Genomic DNA, 17,930 nt, shown 5'->3' on the forward strand with positions numbered 1-17,930 from the left:
GCCTAGGCCCCTTTTCCTCCCAAACACGGTCTTTTTCAATGTCCTTCCTCACATACAGCCATCTGTATCACTTCTAGTCATGACACAAATGAGGCAGCAAATAGAAAACTGAAGGCACAGAGAGGTTAGAGCATGTTCACTTGGTAGAACTCTAAGCAAAGTCCAGCCTTCTGATGGCAAAGATCGACTTGTCCCCTAGTGGACACAGAACTCTCTCTGCTCAGTGCCACAGTAGTTGGTTCTTAAGTTAAATCTCAACCACTTTAGCCACTAGCAAGATGGACTGAGACAGAATGCTATTGTGGCAACACATGGTGACAGGGACCACATGTTCTGAAGGATGTCTAGAGACATCTACAAAAACAGTAAGTACAGACCCAAGCATTTTATTCACAAAGTACCTCTATGCCTAGATTTCTTCCTCCTTAAGTTAGCACTAAAGTTTATTCAGCTCTTTGGAGAATCTTCTGTGAAGGAAAAGCTGGGCTATTTATTCACAGGCTCCAAATCCTCATGGAACCCCTAGAGCAGCTACTTTTAAGCTCATTTATGGAGGATGTTACGCGTCTTCAAATTCCAATTTCTAGATTTCAGCTTTTGCTTCTTAATTACTAAACCATGAGTAAGCCTCCCTAGTATTTCATTAACTCCACTTAGATTCAGAGGATTCTTTGACTTCCTCTCAGCGAGGAAACATAACCTGTTAGCAGTCTTAAAGATAGTAATGGCTTTCCTGAGGCCTCTATGAGCTCAGCATTCAGGGCCAGGGCTCCCCACACCATTCACACTAACAGCCTCTGCACTTAGAAGAGACAAGAACGCTAATGCTGCACACTGGTGGCCAAACACTGAGCATTTTCATGGACATTAGACAACTATAAAACATGTAAAACCCACATAAATCACAACTGCCTTACTTTTTGACAAACAAAAATAGTTGGCAGAGCATTCTATCGCTGTAGCATTCTATTGAGGAAGGGTTGTGTACATGGGCATTCCCTGTCTCACTTCTTGACACAAGCTCACTGTCACTCAGCCATCTCACAGATGTCCTATGGCCTGCTGGCTCTTATGATGAAGGGAACAGACAGCGATGGCTAGAGGCTTCCCAGGTTCCCAAAGGTAATCTTCTCCACATTCTGGAATCTCACTGAATAGTGAGGTAAGATCTACCATGGAGGAAGCACCTTGCTGCTGGCTAGAAATCCTTTTATTTTTGTCTTTACATGTTTGAGAGGAACATGTGGGTCCATCTCAGCCATCAGAGTTTGAGCTGTGGTTCCCTGTAGAAGCTGCGCATGTGAATATACTGCAGGGAGACTGTGTAGGGATGGAAATGTGAGATTCAAGAGCCAAAAATAGCATCAATTGTCTCCCGTCACCTCAGTGGCCATTTACCACCAACTGCTGCATCTCAGCTAACATCCTGTGACAATCAGAAACAACTTCTGAAATGTACTGTGACGTTTTCACAGCTAACCTCCACCAACCATAAAGCTAAGAATTTTAGATCAACTACCTATGGAAGAGATTTCTGATGGAGCTGTGGTAGCACATGCTTTTAAACACAGCTCTATGGAGGCAGAGGCAGACAGATCTGAGTTTGATTTCACCCTGGTTGACAGAGTGAGTGAGTTATAGGACAATAAAGGCTAAACAGAGAAACCCTGTCTCAAAAAAAAAAAAAAAAAAAGAGGAGAGAGGGGAGTAGGGAGAGAGTTCTGTGCTCTGCTGTCACCATCTGCCTGATGTTTCTACCAAGATGCTTGGAAAACACATTGATTTATGGCTTCCTATTTTTCCAAGACTATAGAAATTCACATACCTCTTCTCCAGTGAAGACTGTGGGCCATGATTATTCATTCATGACAAACTAGCCTACATCATGCTATCGAGCCTTGGTCACTCCAATTTGGTGCAGAATAACCACTTATTTCCTTTGGAATAAGTTGTATTTTTCTAATTTTTGAAAATTACATTTAAGTGTTTTTGTGCCAGGCAGTGCATGAGTGTGCAGGGCACACGTGTGGTCTGAGGACAATTATGAGGAGTAGGGTCTCTCCTCCTATAACACAGGTGCTGGGTCAACTCAGGATGGCAGCAAGTGCCTTTGTCTGATGAGCCACCTCAGGGCTAAGGGCCGGCTGCACTTGGCACTGTCAACAGATAGGAGAGCAAACGTCAAAGTGGCCCCCACAGAACTAAAACCTGCCGTATTCATTTGGAATTCAAAATGTTTCCATCCTAGTTTTACTACAGCCTAAGACCAGGCCAAATCCCAAGGTCAATAAGAAGGATTTTTGAAAAGTTTTTTATTTCCATTGTAATTATTGCTAATAACCAGGGAACTGGGGAGTATGGTTCAGCACAGTACGGATGTGAAGAATCTAGAATTGTGCAAGCCACTTACACAGGTAAATGAACAACTAACAGATGACTTCACAGACAATGAGACTGATGGTAAATGTGCAATTAGACCACGTCATGCCCCACTCACCATACCAGCTCATAGTTCTTCTCAGGGAGCCAGAAGCCCAGTTACTTACCCAGAATTTTTTGCAATGTCCTAGTTATCCTGTCCCTGCCTAAGGCTCAGATTTGCTTTGCTGATGACTTGTCTCACAGTTATGTGGGCTTTCTCTCCAACTTAGGTCTTTGTCCAGGTGGCATTCTGTCTTGACTCTTCTTCTTTAGCCCACAGTTTTCACTGTTTCTCTTTGCTTACTGATCCCTACTTGAATGTCAGGAACATTTCCCCTGGACCACCACTCCACCTCTCTCACAGGTCCCACTTCCCCATGGCTGTCATGTCCTTGTTTCCCTGAACAACCACCAGCATGTGTGTATTCATGTGTGTATGTGCGTGTGTGTGTGTGTGTGTGTGTGTGTGTGTGTGTGTGATTACTCTCTGCATCTCTTCCCTTCTGGTCAGTGGCATCCAGTAGAACCTTGCTTGTTCTTTGTATTTCATTATTTTATCAGAGCTACCATGAATTCAGTAAGGAAAAGTGAAAAAGAGCTCCCAAGAGTGGGAAAGTCTCCATGTGAGGAATACTGGAATACTCTAGAGCCCCTTTTTGTTTTGTTTTTAAAACAGGGTTTCCTTTGTGTTTGTGTATGTCTGTGTGTGTATATATTATATATTATATATATTTATTAATTTTGTATGTATCATATAATACATAATATGACATATTTGATGTGTTTAATATTATATTTAATTATAATTTAATAATATGTAGTGTGTGTGTGTGTGTGTGTGTGTGTGTGTGTGTGTGTGTGTGTGTGTGTGTATCTTCCTGGAAACTCACTAAAGTTCTAGTTAAAACTCATGGCAATCTTCATGTCCCACCTCCAGAGCATTGAGATTGCAGGTATGTGCCACCATGGACAGTCAACTGTCTCCAATGGGGACATCACTATGTATGAGCTCTGTGAAATCCTGTAGCCTACATAGTCCAGTGCCTGATTTAGCACTTGAAATGTGGCCGGTTCAAATGAAAGAAAAAAAAAACACAACTTTTTTTGATATGGGTTCTTTATACGTAGCCCTGGCTGTTCTGAAACTCACCATGTTTACCAGGCTGGCCTCAAACTCACAGGGATCTGTTGCCTCTGCCTTCCAAATGTTGGGATTAAAGGCACATGCTGCCACACCCAGGTAGATTGAGTAACTTTTGTAGATTTAGTTTTATTATTTATTAAATTATTTTCCTCAGTGTGGCAATTAATGCAGGTGGCTGCTGAGCCCAGAGACATCAGATCCCCTAGAACTGGCATCACAGGCAATTCTGAGCACCAAATGTGGGTACCGGGATCTGAACTCACGTCCTATGCAACAACACTGCATGCTCATAACTGCTGAGCCTCTGCAGCCTCCAGTTGAGCAAACTTTATTGTATTTTTCCATCTAATTTGATCTTAATTATTAAGCTATTATGGGAATACAATGTTGTTTGGCACCAACTGTAGGTTACACGTCCCCAGAAGCATTCTAAGAATGAACAGAGAGATAAACAAATGGAGAGTGAAGGGTAGGGGGAGAGGTGCCTTCCTCATTCAGTGTTAGCAGGATAAGAGGACAGGAGGAAATCTCTTAAAAATTGACATGTGAGAGTCAGGAGCGATGGCTCCTACCTGTGATAGCAGCACTCTGAAGGCTGAGGCAGGAGGAGTGCCACGAGATAAAAGTACACACTAAGTACTAAACTAGCCAAGGCTATAGAGTAAGACCACCATGATAAAAAGAGAGAGAGAGAGAGAGAGAGAGAGAGAGAGAGAGAGACAGAGAGACAGAGAGACAGAGAGACAGAGAGACAGAGAGAGACAGAGACAGAGAGAGACAGAGACAGAGACAGAGAGAGAAGAAAATGTGAGCCAGGCCTGATTGCAAACTTCTGTAACCCCAGCCTTGGAGAGGCTGAAAGAAGGACCGACAATTCTGAGCTAGCCTGAGCTACAAAAGAAGATACCAAAAGCAAGCAAGTGACAGGAGAAGTGAAGAGCTGAAGGAAAACAGGGGAAAGGCAGAAGGCACCAGAAGTGAAACGATGATGAAGATGGGATCTGAGGAGCTGAGGCATCAACTAAGCAAATCCCCAGGGCTGACCTTCCTGACGCTCAGCTGTGGCTTTCACAAGACCAGACACTGTGTTCGACATCTGCAGGGCACGTAGTGGACTTTCTCATTCCTCTCTTTATGACTATTGTAATAAACCAGCTGTAACTACTGTAATAAACCAGCCGAGTATGAATGTGTGCATGCCATGGAACTCATGTGAAGGGAAAAAACAACTATCAGGAAGTTTTTTCTCCCCTTTCTCCTTAAGGAGGATTCCAGATCAAACTCAAGTGTCAGGCTGGCCAAGCCAATTCTTCTTTGTTAACTTGAGCTGTGCAGTCTTCCTGAGTCACTACATTTTAGGGTCAGCTTTGGCATCCTTTGAGGGTTACTCACCACTTGCAGGGGAGGACTGCATGATGACAGCACTCAGGTATGAACCATGAATTCACAGCTCCTTACTAAAGAGCCTCATTTGTGGAAAATGGGAATACCACGTCGCCAAACCCCATGCTCCACTGAGTCGCTATTGTTTCTTGCTGCTGTGTCCTCTGAAACATTCCAACTGCTTGAATTCATTTTCTCCAGAGCAAGACCCCATTGGTCCCCCCGCACCACTTGATTCTGACTGTGTTTGCTCCATTGGACCTCATCCCTACTACTTTGTGTCAGGCCTGTATCCATGACCAGACTCTGGCAATCCCCTCCAAAATGGTCTCTTCGTGTCCCATAGCCCTCTGTCAGCCATGATTGCAGTGTAAGCCAGCCATTGCCCTGCACTTACTGTTCACATTAAAATGTCAATATTGGAACTAGAGAGATGGCTCAGTGGTAGCGAGGGTCTACTGTTCTTGCAGAGGACCTGAGTGTGACTCCCAGCCCCAACCTCAGATGACTGGCAACCTCCCTTAACTCCAGCTGCAGAGAATCAGACAGTTGAGAAGACTTCTGCATTCACACGCACATATCCACACGGCCACACGCATAGACACGTAATTTAAAATAATAATTTTGAAATCAGAAAGGTAGAGAGATAGAATTGCAAGATATTCATGTTTACTATAGCAAACACTGCTATAATACTAAAATGTTGCTCATGTCACATACATAGCCACAGGATATTGCACATGATTCCATGATTTACATATATATCAATTAATCAAAGACTCCTGTCTTACAACGTTCGAATCTATGTATAAAATTAATGTTGGCAGACAGATAGTCCCCCTACCATGCTGGATGAACAATGAACAGCATGGGGAAAAAAAAAGAAAGCACACAGCAAGCTAAGGAAGCTTTGGCGCATCACTGGACAGCGGTGTCAGTGCAGTTTTAACCTGGGTGGTCAGGCTGTCTGGGACTCTAATACTTTGACAGAGAAGGGGGGATCTGAGCAAAGCTGAAGACTTAACCAACCAGAAAGAGATGTCAGGGGAGAAGAAAGTGGGAAGGCAAAGATCCTGATGCAGGAGAATGCCTGTGGCAGGGAGAGGGCAGGGCAGCTGGGACAGTGAGAGACAGCAATGCAGAATAAGGGGGCAGGGCAAGGACAGGGCTCAGGAGCCACTTTGTAAGAACTCTCCTTTTCCTGAGGACACATAGCATCATTGCTGGGGTGAGCGGTGCCAGCACCTGGTATCCTCTCAGGACTGCTGGACTGACAAGCAACAACACCTTAGCATCTGTGCCAGGAATGCAGTGTGGAAGGGACAGCAGGAGGCTCATGTCTGAGGCTCAGGAGGCAGAGCAAACTGGGCTTCAAGTGGGCTGGGACTCTAAAGAGGAAAGGAAACTCAGGCCTCAGCCGTGAGGGACAGGAGGGGCCACCAGCAGGGGAGGGAAGAGCTGCTCCCACCACAGGTTGTGGAGGAGATATCCGGGGTTTTTTGTTGTGCTGAGTGTGAGATAGTTTGGGCACCACAGGAAGGAGGAAGGTCTAGACTAAAGATTCACATTAGCAGGAACTGGCTTAGAAATGGTATTTGAAAGGCAGGAACCTGTATAGGGTACTCTGGGGAATGCTGTGCTGAGGCTTTTTGTGGTGTCTGTGTGTGCACTGAGGCAAGGCCCTAGAGCTTCCTCAGGATGGCCTTCCATGAAAAGGACAGCCTGGAATGAAAGGGCCAGCGGTGCATACGTGATGCCATCTGTAATCCTAGCACTCTGGGAGGCAGGGGCAGGCAAGGCTACAGAGAGAAGCCCTCTCTCTCAAAAGAAGAAGAAGAAGAAGAAGAAGAAGAAGAAGAAGAAGGAGAAGGAGAAGGAGAAGGAGAAGGAGAAGGAGAAGGAGAAGGAGAAGGAGAAGAAGAAGAAGAAGAAGAAGAAGAAGAAGAAGAAGAAGAAGAAGAAGAAGAAGAAGAAAAGAAAGAAAGAAAGAAAGAAAGAAAGAGAAAAGGACAACTGAGAAGAGGTGCCCACACACAGCCAGAGGTAGCCCAAGGAGGAAAGAGGATCATAAAGACAATGAAGTCCTGAAAGTCAAGGTCAAACAAACACCAAGGCACTGGCAGTGATCCCAGTCAGAGATGCAAAGGCCAGCTCTTAGGTTGATCCTCCGACCTCACAGCTGCAGGGCCAGTGACCTTCCCGTGTAGGAGACATCAGTGGAAATGAGTACAAGAAAAAAAACAAGGCAACCACTGGAAACCCAGAAGGCTTTTAAGAGGCTGCGCACTGAGGCTCTCTAAGCAGCTGATGATGTCTAAGCTGGATCATGGGCTAGAAGATCCCTAAGGCTGTTTGACCTTGACCGAGAAGAACACTCTGATAGTGGAGGGATAGAATGCTGAAGGTCAGAGCCACAGCTATTTCCCGGTATCTTAGATCTTTAATAGCCAATAACTACTAAGCTCAGCTTCTAACGTTCGGTTAACTTTTAGATGAAATTTGAAATGTAGCCTGGGTTGGCTTGAGCTAGCTTCACCTACTCTGAAGCCGGGAAGGCAGTAGACTGGCCATCTTAAGACCGGAGATCTCTTTGCCTTGCTATAGCACCCAGCCAGGTCCCACCAGTGTGTCTGGTTGGTTGGCTGCTTTATTCGTGTATACAAAGATTGGGAGGGTCTTACTGTAGCCCAGGCTGACCTAGAACTCCTTCTGTCTCAGGCTGGTCTCCCACTCATGGAGATCCTCCCACCTTGAATGTTGGGATTGCAGGCCTGACCCACTACACCAATCCTACCTCTGTCCTTCTTGAAAACCCTGATCCTTGACTTTCATTTCTGGGGCTATCAGAGTTCATATTTAACCGGAAAGAGCAGGCCTGTAAGCTCAGCTTCTCAGGAGACAGAGGCTGGAGGATTATAAGCTTAAGAGTTAGAGGACAGTGGCAGAGACCCTGGTTTTTATCTCTTGCCAGTATAAAATGAATAATAACAAACAAGCAAACAAGTAAATATGAGCCAGGTATAGTGGCACAGGCCTTTACTCCCAGTACTAGGAGACAGAGTTATGCAAGATCTCTGTGAGTCCCAGGTCAGCTTGGTCTGCATCTCAAGTTCCAGGCCAGGCAGGACTACATAGTAAGAACATGTCTCAAAAATAAATAAATAAAACTGTAAAAGAAAAGGAATTTCACATATATTTTTCTATTGTGGAATGTCATCCCAGGTAAATGGTGTCTCAAAGCCATGGTCACTCTAGTTGGTACCATAATAAACTATTTTATTACCATCTTAAAGATAAGTCCATGTTTTTATATATCCAGAGTTTAATAACACACACACACACAATAACACACACACACACACACTCAAATGGAAGGGTAGCATAATAAGGAGGTTTGGGTTTTTGAGAGAGAATTTGTATCAAATTCTCTCTCAGGCAGCAAGGTTGGTCTGTAACTCACCCCGTAGCAAAGGTGAGCTTGAAGCCATCCTACTGCCTCTGTCTCTCTGGAGCCGGAATTCCCAGTATTAAGATCACGTGTGTTTGCCAACATGCTGGGAATTTGGGTTGATTAAAGATAAAATGAGCTGGGCTATATAACACAGCTGGCAGGCAGCTTGCCTAGGAAGCAGGAAGCCCTGAGTTCAGTCTTCCTCATCAGATAAACTGGCCCTGGAGGTGTCTGCCTGGAATCACAGCCTCTGGGAAAGGGAAGACAAGGAGTTCAAGGTCATCCTCAGCAAAACCTCAATTCTGAGGAAAGCCTGGACTATAAGAGGCCCTGTCTTAAATAAAATGACAGTATGGACTAGTCATGGCAGCTTATGCATGTAACCCCAGAACTCGATAGAAAATTATAATGAGGTCTAGGCTGGTAAGGCTTCACTACTTTGTTGTAAAAATGGAATAAGTGTTCATTGTGATGTATTTCTTACACTGTCTGACTCATGGTTTATTTTTAAAACCACACAGTTTAGATGGGGGAGAGACTTGGGGGAGGAGATTTGGAAAGTGAAAGTACAGCCCACACCACCTGGAAGTGAGGGGAAGTACCAGACACCTAAAGAGGGTTAGGTTGAACTCTGGGGGAGGGTTGCATTAATTCTCAACATAAATGCACACAAAAAATCTCAAGCTTTTCTCTAAATATCTCCCCAATGCATAAAGAATTCAGACTCCCCAGTCATTGAAAAATGAACTCTTGGCCTGGCATGGTGGCACAAGCCTTTGATCCTAGCACTAGGGAGGCAGGGACAGCAGAAAGGCTGTGAATTCAAGGCCAGCTTGCTCTAAAAAGAGAGTTCCAGGATAGCCAATGCTACACACAGAACCCCTGTCTTGAAAACAAAACAATAAAGAAAAAGAATAAAGAAAAATGAATTCCTAACTCTAAAAGATACCTACCTCCAAAGACTGGCCATACCCTTCCTGTCACCAACACTCCAACTAAAGCAAAATTTTTGTCTTCTGGACTTGAGAAGTTCACAAACTTTACCACAAAATCTCGCATCTGATCATCCAATTTGAGGCTTTCCCTTTCTACTCCAAACAAATTACTTCTTATAAATATTGTTACTTTGCAAAAGTAGACATCACTGAACCAGACTGCAATATATCTATGTCCTTTCCATCTTGGTCTCAGTGCCATATTTTGCATTGCACAAATTTGCATAACGAACAGATGTGGGCCTAAATAGACAGGGCTTAATCCAAAAATACTAGACTATTTTCCTACAGTTCTCTTCGTATACCTCATGTTAACTTTGTCTAAGGAGGCCTTAATGTACATAAGTCCATTATTCCTTTTGAATGAGGATCCTCCTTCCAAGAGTCCACAGATCTCCATTGGATGCTAAGTTGCCCTAATGCCTAGAGACTCATCATTGTCCTAATGTCCCACATAGAATCCCACATCATCCCATATGCAAATCCACACCGTACAGAACTCCAAGGACCACTGTCCTCATTGCCTCTCTCCAGCACGAGCCTGCACTCACCAGGGAGGAACGATCCACAGCCTCTTCTTAGTCTCCCTTCTGGTCCTCTGCTGCTGCTAGACTCTTCCAGAGCTGCTGCTGGATAAAGATGACTCTCTCCCAGAATTCCATCCTTATCTCCTGGCCACACCTTCAAGTGTTTCCTTTGAAAATTGAGTCTCTCTAGTTCCACAATCTTTTTGCCAGATAGTATCTGTTCACTAACCTAAAGAGACTCCAGCAAAATACTTAAAATAGCACTCAAGAAGGAGAAGCAGGTGGATCTTACGAGTTCAAGGCAAATCTGGTCTACATAGTGAGACCTTGTCTCCAAAACAAACAAACAAAAGTTAATTTTCTGCTGGAAAATCTCTAATACCTCAGCAAAGGTCTTCCCTTGAGTTCAGACTCCAGGCCCAGAGATCATACTGACTTTGAGAAGGTTCCTGCTTAAAGAGACCTGAACTGCTGGACCAACTGTCTTATTTTGCAAATGAATTAACTAAAACTCAGAAAGAGGAATAGAATATAGATAGAAGACAGTGAGGGTCCTGGTGCAGAGGCAGAAGTGAAAGCTGACTAATTACACACACTGGTCTGCTGTTCAACTAACGTCATCCTGGCACGTGCTTATTTGCAGCCCATAATAGTGGAAAGTCTAAGAAAACAATGCTATACTAGTCTCTGCTTGCAAAAGTGTAGGGGGAGAGGCGGCCAGCTTTCAAAGCTGAGCTTCTCCATGCCCTGATGCCCATTTTAGCCTTACTAACTCACCTGTGGAGGCCTCCAGAGTTGGGCAGTTGGATAAGACAGGAAACTGGCTGTGACCATTTTCTGTTCTGGTAACTGGAAGATGTTGCATTGTTCAGAGCACAGTGTTTCCAGAAGGTATGATCACTTTATAGGGCTTCCTCATATCCCCAAATCTGGTCAATAATTAAATAAATAAAGCATGGACTTCTTTTTTTTTATTGTTTTTTTATTAATTTATTCTTGTTACATCCCAATGATTATCCCATCCCTTGTATCCTCCCATTCTTCCCTCCCTCCCATTTTCCCCTACTCCCCTCCCCTATGACTGTGCCTGAGTAGGGACTTCCTCCCCCTTTATGCTCATAGGGTATCAAATCTCTTCTTGGTAGCCTGCTATCCTTCCTCTGAGTGCCACCAGGTCTCTCCCTCCAGGGGACATGGTCAAATATGAGGCACCAGAGTACGTGTGAAAGTCATACCCCACTCTCCACTCAACTGTGGGGTCACTTACCAAGCATGGACTTCTTTAAGATACCCAGGACAATGTCAGAGATCAATTTGGGGCTAAGACTCCTCCTGGACCATCAGCATCTGAATGAGTGTAGGACGCTGCGTCCACACCCATCATTGATGGGAAGGTAGGTAGGTTAGGGAGATTTAGTAACATCAGGTCTTACCAAGTGGAGTTAGGATCATCATTTCAGTTTGGCTTTTGAGAGTTGTTGCTTGTGCCTTCCTTGTTTTGTTTTTGCAACAGGGTCTTAGGGTGTAATTTAGTCTAAGTGGAACCCCCATGTAGCCCAGGATGACTTTGAGCATCCCATCCTCTTGCCTCCCCTTGTGCTGGGATCCCAGGCTTGAGCCACCACCCATGGGTTTCTGCTCTGCTGAGGAGCCAACCCGGAGCTCCAGGCATGCTTGCTAAGTACACTAAAACCGAGCTACATCCCCAACCAGGATGGCCATCTTACAAAGAACTGTCTACACTCAAATCAAGATGTCCCTTAGTCCCTGGATACCAAGCCGAACTGCCCTTGCCAGGAGCAGCTATATAAATTGTGTGATAAGTTTTGTCAACTTCCTAGTCAGGGGATGTGACTTAAACACTGTTGGTTCTGCTTATTAACAATGTGTATTCGTACAGAATGGCAACATTATATTAGAACTCTGAGACTTGGAATTATCCTCAAGAAATGTAATTTTTAAAAAGTGCAAAACAAGCTAGGCTTGGTGCCTCACACCTTTAATCACAGCACTCAGTGAGAGAGAGGCAGGTGGATCGCTGTGAGTACAATTTGAGGCTGGCTTGGTCTACAAAGTAAGTGAGAACAGTCAAAGCTACACAGAGAAACCCTGTCTCCAAAAAAAGTACAAAACAGCCTATTTTGTAGGAACACATTTTTGCAAAAACGTGGGACAGTGACAACATATGCACGCATTTGTCTAGAGGGTAAATTGTCAGAAACCAAAGCCATCAGATTCTCACAGCATTCTGTCTGGGAGAGAAGCAGGCCGAAATAGGAGAGCATTAGTTTAAAGCCCTATATAGTTTTACCTTTTTATTATCATCTGAGTATTGTAAAAGACTCACTAATATATGTATGTTAAAAGGATTTTTGTTCGCCTTTAAATTTCTTAAATATTTTTACTGTGTATGTGTATGTGTCTCTGTGTGTGTATACACATGTATGTATACCTCATGTATACATTCCAATGAAAGACAGAAGAAGGCATTGCATCCCTTGGAGCTGGCTGACAAGCTACTGTAGCCCTTGATGCTGAGAAATTAATTCAGGTCCAAGGAAGAGCAACCAACACTGTTCCCTCCACCCACAAGTTAAATATTTTAAGTTAAAATTAAACAAGGGGCAGTAAGAGCCTACAGCCTAGAACCATGAACTGAATATGAGGAGGAAACCAGCTGAGCACCAATGCTTATCACTCTCTGCTTCCTGATGGTGCATGCAATACCACCAGCTGTGTCACACTGCAGCCGCCATGGTCCCCACCATGATAAACTGCACCCTCAACTGTGAGATAAAATATACCCTTCCTTCCTTAGAAGACTTAACACAAAATATGTTTTTGTAGAAAACAAACCAACAGCAAGTCTCCAAATTATGTATTGTTACAAAGATGGAGGTACTTTTATTAGCATGACTTTATTTTTCTCAGACTAGTTTCGGCATGATTTCATTTTTCTTTTTGTCTTCCTTTGTTTCTTTTCTTCCTTCTTTCAGTGGACAGATTGTTCCAGAAGAATGTCACCAAGCATGTGGAAGGATAGGAGGCTACAGCGTACATATGCTTCCCTAAGAAACACTTTTTCCTCCACCAAGTAGTACGGTAGGTCACCATGGCTCTGGGGATGACAATTAGATTCCGTCTCATGTGTCAGTTCATGAAGTCATCAAGACTACTTAGGGACACCTAGGCCTTGGTCCATCACTATGTAGCAAGAGCCACTTGAATTTTGTAGAACTAAGTTAAGCAAACATAATGCTAAGGTTTTCTATTTTCAGAGCAGGAGAAAAACAAGTGGCAGAGTAAGAAGCCCTTCACAGAGTCTTCAGAGCATACTAGCAGCAGGTCTGCTCCTTGCTCTGTGTGTCTTGCTGCAATACTTTACTTGGCTATCAAACTTTCCTGCTGAATTCTGACCCTTTGAAAGAAAAGTTCGTGAAACATCTTCATTCTTTTAAAATGTCTTATATATTCTTATGTGAATGGATACTTTGTGCACCTATATATGCCTGTGTACCCCATACATGTCTAGTGCTTGAAGAGACTGGAAAAGAGCTAGTCAGGACTGGAGAGATGGCTTAGAGGTTAAGAGCACTAGCTGCTCTTCCAAAGGTCCTGAGTTCAATTCCCAGCAACCACATGATGGCTCATAACCATCTATATAAAATCTTGTGGCTTCTTCTGGCCTGCTGTCTCACATGCAGGCAAAATACTGTATAAATAATAAATATTTTTTTTTAAAGAGAGAGAGAGGCTGTCAGATCTAGGAAGACTGCAGCCACAGGCACTTGTGCATAACCACGTGGGCCCTGGGACTTGAACCCATGTCCTCTGAAAGAGCAGCCCAAACTCCTAAGCACTGTGCCATCCCTCCAGCCCCTCCTTCATGAGATTGCAATGCAGCAGGCATTTGCTCATCCTACCCATCAGTACACACACTGCTTTTGCACCAACTATGAGTCAAGGATTGTACAGGCTCCTACAGTAGGACAAATCAGAGCTTACTCTCTAGGAAAAGAGTTTGATTGGGATAAATTATCCAAGAAATAAACTGAATAGAGAGGAAAAGGTTGTTTTCTAGACAACAAATGTAAGCTGGGGACTGAAAAGAATGAAGCATCTCTGATCACCATCAGGGAGAAATGTCCTAAGAAAGAACCAGTCAAGAACCAGCTGCAGGGACCAGGAGAACTTGGGCTGTCCCAGAAGCAGACAGGAAGCCAGTGTGACTGAAACAGAGGACAAGGAGGGCCTGGCAAAGGCGATGACTGAAAGGTCGTCAACACAGCAGGTGGGTATGACTGATAACCCTAGAAAGCTGGAACCCTAGGCTACCACTTGAGAGTGGACCTGTTAGGAGTAGAGCCCGAGGGTAGAATGCTGATTGCTAGAAGGGGGAGGGAGGAGACCAGGGTGGGGAGGGAACATAAGAATCACTGGGATTCCAACAGAAAACCCATGACAGTTGCTTGGCCTCTGTAGTTTGCTTAATCTGATGGGCTTTGGTTTGTTTGTTTGTTTAGTTGGTTGTTTGGTCTCCAGCTCTACTCCTCATGCTCCAACCTCCTGACTGCTTGTTTGAGGGTGTGCACCTCACACCAATTCAACTGGATCCTCAAACCAAATGAAAAAGCAAAACCCATACTGATGGGCCCATGCTGAAATAAAAGTATAGTTAACGTAGGGACTGAGGATCTGACTCAGCAGAGAGTTTGCCCACAGAGAGAAACCCTGTCTCAGAAAACAAAACAACAACAACAAAATCAAAAACAAACAAAAACAGCAGAAAAGATAAGCATTGTTTTGGCATACTTTAAAGCTAGTTATCTGTACACAGAGGCAGAAAAGTCATAGTCTAAGGTCAGCCTGGGCTACATTGAAAGTTCTAGGCTAGCCCAGGCTACACAAGACTGTGTTCAAAACAAATAACAACAAACTCCAGCCAACCAACCAAAAACGCAGTAGTGTGTAACCTGGTATACCTTCCCCTGCCTCCCTACCCCTGATTCTCTGTCCCTTTCACTTAGCACTGCCTCTACCCAGGAGCCATCTGTGTAATTGCTTTGCACTTCTAGACTGGCCCCGCCCAATGTTAATCCAATGAGAACTACATAAGCAGATTTCAATTTTCTACTATCCATATTAAAAAGGAACAGAAGACAGTGCTTGCTAGGTGCCTAGTAAGTTCAAAGCATTTGTGTACAATCCTGGCACCCAGAGTGTAGATCCCAGCACCCTCCAAACAAGCCAGATGTCTCTCTCTCTCTCTCTCTCTCTCTCTCTCTCTCTCTCTCTCTCTCTCTCTCTCTCTCTCACACACACACACACACACACACACACACACACACACACACACACACACACACACCCCTGTGATCAGGGACAGAAGGACCACTGGAGCAAGATGCTTTCAGCATAGCTGAGAAAACACAAGTGATTTGGATATTTTACCACCATGTGTTTGCTTGTTTGCTTGTTTGTCTATTTATCATCTATCTGTCTGTCTGTCTGTCTCTGTCTATCTGTCTGCCTATCTATCATCTATTTATTTATCTATCTATCATTTATAGGCATGTTCTCATTATGTAGCCTCAAAATTCTCTTTGTAGACAAGGCTGGCCTTGAACTCACAGAGATCCCCCTGCCTCTGATTCACAAATGCTATGCCTGAAATTTACACTCACATGTTCTTGTACTTCCATGGGATCAGCTCTGACACAACCAAAGCCCTACACAGCCCAGTTGGTGCAGCTCAGCTGTGCACTGAACATGTTCATACAGCTCCTCAGTAACACAGACCAAGTACAGTGAACCACTTCCTACATGCTGTCTAATGATAGACGTTTACATCAGATTCTGAGGAGACCAGACCATGTCTCATAGGACCAGGCAGAGTGAAAGAAGACACACAAGACAGCCTCTCCTGGATTGCATGTGCCTGTATAGGTTCCCCCTACACTCGGGCGCTATGGGCATACAATCACTCACATACATACACACACACACCACACATACCACATACACCACACACACTACACACACCATACACACACACACACACACACACGTACACACACACGTACACACACAGATAGAAAGAATAGGTACATTGATTTTTCAGAATTCACTTTCCTTAACTCAGTGTATTGTGAGTCATGTCATCTCAATGTGGACTAAATAAATAGAAAATTCACTGAGGAGAGTTCAGACTCTTTCATTGTAAATCTTGAGAATTTAATGTGCATTTTACTTATATTTGTCACCCATCTCAACCCGACTACCAACCTCCCAGATGCTCAGCAGCCATGAGGGGTGTGAGTTAATTTCTGTGACTACAGTACAGCTCCCATCAAGCATTGCTTTTCTCCTGTTCCTAAATGATTGCACACTGTAGCTTCCTTTTTTTTTCCATCTTGGATAACACACTTTATGTAAGTAGATGTGTAATGTTAGGTAGAACAAATGCATCTGTTCTACTAATCCAGTTCCCTAGAGACAGATAGTTCTTTTTTGCTTTTGTTTTTCAAATATAGGTGCACATATAGGATCTTATCTTAAAAAGATCCTATGGGTATCTATATGTTGTTAAGGTATAGAGTTGTCTGTGAAGATGTGTGTTGGAACATGGTCACATAAGGTGACCAATGCCTTGGGGAACTGTGAGAGGGGTTCCAGGAGAAAAGGCTGACTGTCGTACCCCCAGCCCTGAGAAAGGCACTTAGCATCTTCTTAAATCATGACAAATCTTCATCCAATTTGTGCATGTCCTGTGAGAGCACACATGGCTAAAGTCAGAGAAACACTCACTACTCTATGATCATTGCTCTCAAAATTGTGCACACAGGCATCTTGGAATGACTGGTTCTGTTGCTTTATAAACTATGTGAAGTTTCATAAAATTTAAATGTTTATGCAAAATGGGCATAAAGGTGTCACACACTTTCACTAATAAAGACTATTGTTTTTTCACTTTGAAAACTGACTTGCCACTTATTTTTTTCAAGTTCACCAGTCCATTTGGACCAGACATCTTCACCTTACTATATGTTGGCTCGCAGGACACAGGACACAGGTGAACTGGGTTAAGTCTCTAGGAAGACTGAATAAGAGAGCAGGCCCCAGAAGCTCAGGCCATCGAGCAGGGATGAGAAAGGAGGCAGGAAGGAGAGTGTGGGAAGGGATGGCCCCATCTAGCAGCCTCGCCACTCTAAAACCCAGGCTGCTTTGACAGATCTTTCTAGAAAAACCACAAATTGGGGCTGTCATTTCGGAAGCCCTGCTTTGATGTATAGTTGCCGCATATTTAAGAGAAAGAAAGCACGGTAGATCAAACACAATCATTCTTACAGCAGATGGGAGGCAGTCCATTTGGCAAGGATATAATCCAATTTTCCACTATCAGACTTTACAAAAGCAAGCAAGCAAACAAACAGAAACAATGAGACACGTATCCGTTTCCTAGAACTCTATAGAACAGCACTGGGAATATTGACCAAGATCCAGTACCCTGAGGTGCTGAGGCAGGGTTGACTTAGGATGGTGTTAGCCTTGTGTTTGGGTATACACAGCTCGAGGGTCACCCTTTCCACGGCAGCCGGAAGAACAGGCACACAAAAGTGCCTTGGAGCTGGAACGGGTGTTTGACACTGTGAGATTCTGTTGTAGTCTCTGCTGTGTGAGGCAGAAGGCCCCTCAGAAGGCCACTAGGGTTCCGTTCGCAAGGCAAGGACTGTCTTCAATAACATAGACCTTGTCTTCACCTCTGGGCACCACGATCGCTGTGTTTTGCAAAGTTTCAATCCTAGAGACAAGGAAGGCATCCAAGCTGGACAGAGAGAGAGAGAGAGAGAGAGAGAGAGAGAGAGAGAGGTGTCACCTTTCAGGTCTGAGCAGTCTTTTCGTTTATGATGCATAGTCACAACTTCAGGAGCCCCACCCACAAACACTGTAATAGTGAACAGCACCACGCAGGGCCATGGGATTAAGCTGTAGAAGGTTTTGCTTAATAG

The 17,930-nt window shown here is 44.1% G+C and overlaps 2 protein-coding genes across 7 annotated transcripts in view; both read right to left on the bottom strand.

Annotated features, from left to right (window-relative positions):
• The window catches only part of LOC311586446 (hepatitis A virus cellular receptor 1 homolog), a 30,237-nt gene extending 19,859 nt beyond the window's left edge, over nucleotides 1-10,378 (bottom strand). Inside the window, exon 1 of one of the 3 annotated variants that reach the window (XM_084762447.1) lies at nucleotides 9,946-10,378. Coding sequence is in view for 1 of the 3 variants with exons in the window: in XM_084762445.1 (XP_084618571.1) it covers nucleotides 359-385 (27 nt within the window). In the remaining 2 variants the exon portion in view is untranslated. Of the gene's footprint in view, nucleotides 1-358; nucleotides 537-9,945 lie in introns of those variants that run through there. The other 2 variants (XM_084762446.1, XM_084762445.1) reach the window with 2 other exon arrangements.
• A 6,906-nt stretch (nucleotides 10,379-17,284) lies between these two features.
• The window catches only part of LOC311586444 (hepatitis A virus cellular receptor 1 homolog), a 40,509-nt gene continuing 39,863 nt past the window's right edge, over nucleotides 17,285-17,930 (bottom strand). For all 4 annotated transcript variants that reach the window (XM_084762441.1, XM_084762443.1, XM_084762442.1 and 1 more), the window contains one exon: nucleotides 17,285-17,746. In XM_084762441.1, the coding sequence (XP_084618567.1) occupies nucleotides 17,614-17,746 (133 nt within the window). In that variant the 3' untranslated portion in view covers nucleotides 17,285-17,613. The remainder of the gene's footprint in view (nucleotides 17,747-17,930) is intronic.

Source organism: Acomys minous (genome assembly GCF_964271855.1).
Source record: "Acomys minous genome assembly, chromosome: 16".
Taxonomy (NCBI): Eukaryota; Metazoa; Chordata; class Mammalia; order Rodentia; family Muridae; genus Acomys; species Acomys minous.